This window comes from Rhincodon typus, chromosome 38 (genome assembly GCF_021869965.1).
Source record: "Rhincodon typus isolate 14 chromosome 38, sRhiTyp1.1, whole genome shotgun sequence".
Lineage (NCBI taxonomy): Eukaryota > Metazoa > Chordata > Chondrichthyes > Orectolobiformes > Rhincodontidae > Rhincodon > Rhincodon typus.
In genome coordinates this window covers 16700956-16707665 of record NC_063369.1, presented here as the reverse complement: position 1 = coordinate 16707665, position 6710 = coordinate 16700956, and the positions used below count along the sequence as shown (strand labels likewise).

The following is a 6710-nucleotide window of genomic DNA, read 5'->3' as shown; positions in this document are numbered from 1 at the left end:
TCTGCATCACCTTGTGCTAGATTACCTCAGGTTAAGTTGAGCCTCAGTTGAGTGGGACTGGAGGCCCTCAAAGGGGCCAGACCAACTATGGGTATGTTTCCGACCTGAAATGAATCAGTTGAGTTTTGACACCAGTCCAACATCTTTCTGGTCATGGGTGTTGATGTCAGCTTCTTATTTATGGTCCTTGAAAGCATACTTGAAATTCTGAAACTGTTGCAGTGAGATTTGATCTTACAGTCTCTGGGTTACTGGTCCTGGTGACGTTACCGAATTACAACAGTTTTGTTTTATTCACTCACGGGTTGTGTGTGTCTCTGACTAAGGCAGCAATTTATTGCCCGTCCCTAAGTGCCCACAGGACCGTTAAGTGTCAACCACATTGCTGTGGGTCTGGAGTAGGTCAGACCAGGCAAGGATGGCAATTTCCTTCCCCAAAGGACATCAGTGAACCAGATGTTTTTTTTTTCCCTGACAATCACCAATGGATTCATAGTCATCATTAGAATCTTAATTCCATATTGTTTATTGAATTCATATTCCTCCATCTGCTGTGGCAGGACTTGAACCCAGCTTCCCCAGAACTTCTGAGGAAGGGCCACCGGACCCAAAACATTAACTCTATTTTTTCCTTCACAGATGCTGCCAGACCTGCTGAGCTTTTCCAGCAATTTTGTTTTTGTTCCTGATTTACAGCATCCGCAGTTCTTTCTGTTTTTATTTTGTGTTTCTTCCAACTTTTTAAAAATATGTTCATTCACAGGATGTGTGCATTGTGGCTGCGCCCATCCCTAATTGCCCCTTAATAAGGTGGTGGTGAGCAGCCTTCCTGAGTCCCTGCATGGTGTTAGGGAGCATGTTTCACCCAGTAACACTGAAGGAACGGTGATATATCTCCAAGTCAGAACGCTGAGGGACTTGGAGGGGAATTTGCATGTGATAATGCTCCCATGTACCTACTGCCTTAATCCTTCCAGGTGATAGAGGACATGGGTTTGAAAGGTACTGTCGAAGGAGCCTTGATGTGTAGATGGTACATACTGCTCCAACTGAGGGTGCTGGAAGGAGTGAATGTTTATGGACGCGGTGCCGGTAAAACAGGCTGCTTTGTCCTGGATGGTGTCAAGCTTCTTGAATGTTATTACAGCTGCATCCATCCAGGCAAGTGGGGAGTATTCCATCACACTCCTGAAATGAGCCCTGTGGATGGTGGATAGGCTTTGAGAAGTCAGGAGGCGAGTTATTTACCTGAGAATTCCCAGTCTCTGTCCAACTCTTGGTGTTAATCCTTCATGTCAGCAACATGAATGGGGCTCCTTTTAATAATTACCAAGACTCAACTAAATGTTAACAAAATTCTTTTAATCTTCTTTGAAGTTCTTAATAATGCAATATATATATATACTATATATATAAAAAGCTTGAGGTAAAACATGGAAAACTTTGCACCAGGGAGATTTTTAGGATAGAAATCTGTTTGCAAAATATACATGAAGTACTTTTAACTACCCTGGCTTCAGTATAAACAGCAAGTGCTGGCGAAACTCAGCAGGTCTGGAAGCATCTGTGGAGAGCGAAACAAAAACAGTTTATGTTTTGAGTCTGGATGTGGGATTTGATCATAACTGACCAAGGATCATCGGACTCAAGACGTTAATTCTGTCTTTGTGTCTCTCTACAGATGCTGCCACATTGGCTGAGTTTCTCTGGCACTTTCTGATTTCTTTTTGTGTCACAGATCCCCCAGCACCTGCAGTTGTTTGCTTTACTTTGGAACATTTCCCTGTGTCAAAGGCGCTATGTAAATGCATATCGTTGATGAGTTGCCAGGCAGCTCCTCTCTGTGTTCTTTACTCCAGCCAACCCTATGTCAAAGGCCCTATGTAAATGATGAAGCACCAGGCAGCCTCTCTATGTGTTCTTTACCCTGCCCAAATCCTACGTCAAAGTGATTTCTCTGCCCAGATTCTGCTAGACCCGCTGAGCCTTTCCAGCAATTTCCATTTTTTTGTTGCCTATGTCAAAGGCGCTATATAAATGCATGTTGTTGACAAGGTGCCAGGCAGCCTCTCTCTCCGTGTTCTTTAGTATATATCTCGCCGTTAGTCACTGATGAGTCATTATGGTGACAGCAGACAAGTGGATGGTGTTAGAATTGTGTCTGGACAAGCCCTACCCCCCCCCCCCCCCCCAACCCCCACCCCCACCCCCCCGCCCACTGCTCTGGCCCCCTCCCTCACACGAAGTGGACCGCTCTGTCCTCGATGCTCTGCCGCTGGCGGGACACATGCAACATCCTCTCGATGTTCCTCTGCTTCTCTCCCGGCCCTGCCATGTGCTCTCGACACACATTGTTCGACTGGTTTGAGTTCAGTTCAGCATTAACCATGGGCTGCTGCTGCCGTTCATCCTCCAGCTCTCCCGGTCGTTCCGGGGCTTCAGCCTCTTCCGGATACTCCGGGCTTGCCTTCTCCCCCTCGGCGCCGGCCTCACCAGGGGCCTTGCTGCCGTCCACCCGCCTTCTGTCCTGCAGCTTGGACACCAGTCGGGCCGTGCCTACGGTCATCTCGAAGTGCTTGTGTTTGCCGCCCGAGCGTCGCAGGGTGCTGCCGTCCGGTGATGAGCTCCGGCTGGAGCCGGCCGCTCTCCTCTCTGTGTCCGGGGTCACTGCCGCCGCTGCCGCCGCTGCCGTCACCACGCCGCCACCGGGGGCAGCCCGGGCATTCTCCTTATCCCCCAGCACAGCTGCTGAGGGCAGGCCGGCTGTGATGATAGGGAGTGCCGAGGGCTTGGGGATGATGGCCCGTGTCTTGGCCTGGCCGTACCGCTGGTACTTGCCTGGCTGCCTGCTGAAATTGCATCGCGGTAACGTGGGTTCAGCGCTGCCGTCGCTTTCCCAGTCCTGGCCGTCCAGAGAGTGCGAATCCTCGGATACCCGCCTCGCTGTCTCCACCAGGCCTGAGGCTGAAAGGAGTGGGAAGGATTGGGAAAAAGAAAATAACAAAAATACATTAGTAACAGATCTTCAGAGGCGAGGACCTCTGAGGGATAAAATTGGCCCACATTGGTCACACAGGGTGAGATGATGAAGGTGGGTATGAGAGCGAGATACAGTTACAGCCTCTCTATTTTTCCTGGATCCTCTCAGATCTAGGATTAACTTTGTTTTGCTAACTGCTTTGAGGATCTGAATATGCCTGGCAGATTCAGATCCTCAACGCAGTTGGCAAAACAAGGGCAGATTTTAATTATTTTGCTCATTTTTCCACCCTTCATTGGCCTTTCCAAATGCTCACAAAATCCTCCCGCTTTCATTCAACAATCCATGTGACTTGGGCAGAGATTACATGAGGTGGAACCCATTGACTTCCTCACTTAAAGGTAACACTAGTCCAAAAGATTGTCTGCCTGGATGTTGCCCTTAGAGGTGGTATGGTTAGCTATGATATTGAATGGCAGAACAGACTCGATGGACCAAACGGTCTATTCTATCCCTGTTCCTTATTTCTATGTTTCTAGCATTTATGCCGTCACTGCTGAAAATTCACTGGTTCCACCACTGGCCAAGGCTTGTAACCCTCAGCATGGTGTCAGTTTTAGAAATGCAGGTCTCTCTAAAGGTAAAACTAAAACAGCACCAGGTTTGACTGCAAGCAGGTGATGCTCATGGAATTCTGCATTTCCCTTTTCAATTATTTAGAGTCATAGTCATACATCACGGAAACAGATTCTTCAGTCTAACTTTCCAGGCTAATCAGGTTTCCTAAACTGAACTAGTCCCATTTGCCTGCGTTTGGCCTAGATCCCACTAAACCTTTCCTTTCCATGGACCTGTCCAAAATGTCTTTAGTTTGAGAAACTTGTTGGTGTTCTTATGGTGGCGCTTCAGCCCCAAGATTCTGATCTTTGGGCACCCAGTCTGGGAGGATGGGTTTGGGCAGGCATGTTGGAGGGTCTCCTCAAGGACCACCTTCTGGCCCTGGCTAAAGCAGCTATCAACTTGTCCAGGCAGCGGGCTGTGGAGAGGTCATAAATCTGCCTGCCTGCCTATCTTCTGTGGCTGTATACATGTCAGGTTGTCCTTGAAAAGGGAGCATGTGCTGTTCACCAGCACCATCAAGGCTTCTAGAGAGTGCTGGGCACTGTGGAGACTGGGCTACATCATTTAATTCCACCATTTCCGTTTTGATTTAGCCTTTCCCTCTTTTCCTGCCTTCTTTTGATTTCTGTGATTGTCACATTGCCCCCAGTGAGCTGAGGTTATTTGTTATTTAGTAAATTGGGTGACTTGGTGATGAGTTCTTAAAATACACAAGGGATGGGTTCAAGCCCCTGATGGGCAGTGCTTGTAACTGGGAGTTAGGTGTTTAGTTTAATTGGTGGTGGGTTTTTGAAATAATAAGAAAGAGGGTTTTGCCTGTTGCGACACAGCGATAATATCCCTGCCTCTGGACCAGAGGTTCGAGTTCAAGTCCCATCTGCTGCACAGCTGTGCCATAACATGTCAGTACAGGCTGGCCTTCAAAAAAAGGAAACAAAGATTGTTTTGTGGGGGTCTTCTTGGCACAGTGGTAGCACCCCTGCCTCTGAGCAAGGATGCCAGGATTTAAGTCCTATCAGCCCCAGATACACCACTACACATGCGGACAGGTTGATTAAAATAATTAAAACTATGATTGTTAAGAGGTTGAATAAAAGACATGGGTTCAAATGTTTGTTAATTCGGTGATAGGTTTATTTTGTGAAGAAAAGTTCATCCCCAATGTGAGGTTTGTTTCCAGACAGGGAAGGGTTCTAAGAGGGAAAAGTGGAAACTGGTGTCTACAGACTTACAAATAAAATCCTTGTAAATTTCAAATTCTTCAACTGCCTAATGTAACATATGGATACTGGTCTGTTAAACACAAGGGATCCCTTACCCAGGCCTTGTTAGTCTTTCAAAAGGAAAGGTCAACCACTCCCTGACCCAGGTCTCCAATGACCCTGCTGCCCTGGATGATCTGAATGATGCACTTACAATCTTGGTGACTAAACCTGACACAAACATGATTGGTACCACCTGGCATAACTCCCTTTCCTCAAGATGGAATATCCAAGACTGACTCCCAACCCATGCCAGATATTTGCCCTGCTCCATGCATCATTGAGAGCATCAAAATGGGATAAGCACCAACAGCTCAGATGACATTTGAACTTTTAAGCCATGGACTTAATCCACTTTATTACTTTGTTTGTTCGCACATGTAGTAATAGTCCAACAGGTTTATTTGAAGTTACAAGCTTTCGGAACGCTGCTCCTTCATCAGTTGAAGTCCACTGTCCACTGGTGTGGTGTGACTTCCGACTTTGTCCACCCCAGTCTAACACCGACACCTCCACATCATTCACACACGTACGCATCCCACTTACCTGTCATGTCGCTGCTTCCAGAGCTCTCTCTCCGTTGGTCCCTTGTATCATCGAGGGCTTCATTTGATGACGATTTGTCCGAAACATATCCTTCGCTCGAATTTCTTTTCAAAACCAGACTCTGCAACAGGACAGACTGGACAGTAAGCACACAGTAGCCAGCAAGACCTACCATCCAAAAATCCCCCTGCATCAACTATTTTCACTGAGGCAAACAGAATGGGGAGGTCTGTTCCAGCCAGTGCCAAGTTACAAGCTGGGGCAGCTACGTTCATTCACAGCTTCAAGTGAAGGAAGTCACATTCTAGATGGTAACTCCTTGCTCCCTACAACAGGAAGCCAGTTCGACAACAGAAATTGAGAGTCACTTGGCCATCAATTCCCTTGTGGCCATATGTCCAGTCAGCATTCTCTGGGAGGATGGATTCTTAAAAAAAAAATGGATGCAGGACAACTGGATATCTCTGGTTAGACCAGCATTTATTGTCTATCCCTAATTCCCCATGAGGAGGTGGTGATGAGCCACCACGACAATCTTTGGGGTGAAGGTACACCCACAGTGATCTAAGGCAGGGGGTTTCCAGGAATTTGACCCAGCAACAGTGAAGGAAAAAAGATTTAGTTTCTGTCAGTTTGGTGAGCGGCTCGGAGGGAAACTCGCAGGTTGTTTTTTTTTTCTCTGGTGTCCTTGTCCTTCCAAGTTGTAGAGATTGCAGGTTTGGAAGGTGCTGACTAAGGACCCTGAGTTGCGTCTGTTAAACAGCAGCTGGTCTATCTGCATTTAAAACATTTTTTGCTATGGCCTTCTTTTCTATTATGAGTGTCTGAAGATTTGTTTAAAAGATTATCATTTTCTTGCAAGAGTTCTGATCTTACTGAGTGTTTTTTTTAAAATTATGCACTGTTGGTTTTATGAAAGTCCAAGGCATTTTCAGTCAGTCAAAGCACAGTGAGAACATCCTTTGGGAGGAGTGTATGGGGGAAACAAAGAAGAAAGGTAATCATTATGTTCAGTATTTCATTTTGAGGTTAATTCATTGAAAGTTATGGGAGTGTTGCTTGAGGAGGAAAAGGGACAAATCTGGAATGTATATTTATACAGCGCCTTCTGACAAGGCTCAAAGCACCTCTGATGCTTCACAGCCAGCATGCTCCAGTCACCATCATAGAGGCAGCCATCTTATACTCAGCAAGCTCCTGCAAACAGCAGTCAGACAAAGACAGTCTGTTTTTCTTGGAACAGAGACAACAAGGTGCAGGGCTGGATGAACACAGCAGGCCAAGCAGCATCATAGGAGCAG

The 6710-nt window shown here is 46.7% G+C and overlaps 1 protein-coding gene across 1 annotated transcript in view; it reads right to left on the bottom strand.

Moving 5' to 3' along the window:
- Positions 1-1345: 1345 nt before the first annotated feature.
- The window catches only part of LOC125487251 (GEM-interacting protein-like), a 10532-nt gene continuing 5167 nt past the window's right edge, over positions 1346-6710 (bottom strand). Inside the window, exons 3-4 of the mRNA XM_048617987.1 lie at positions 5410-5530; positions 1346-2964 (exon numbers count right to left, since the gene is read on the bottom strand). Coding sequence (XP_048473944.1) covers positions 2237-2964; positions 5410-5530 — 849 coding nt within the window. The 3' untranslated portion in view covers positions 1346-2236. The remainder of the gene's footprint in view (positions 2965-5409; positions 5531-6710) is intronic.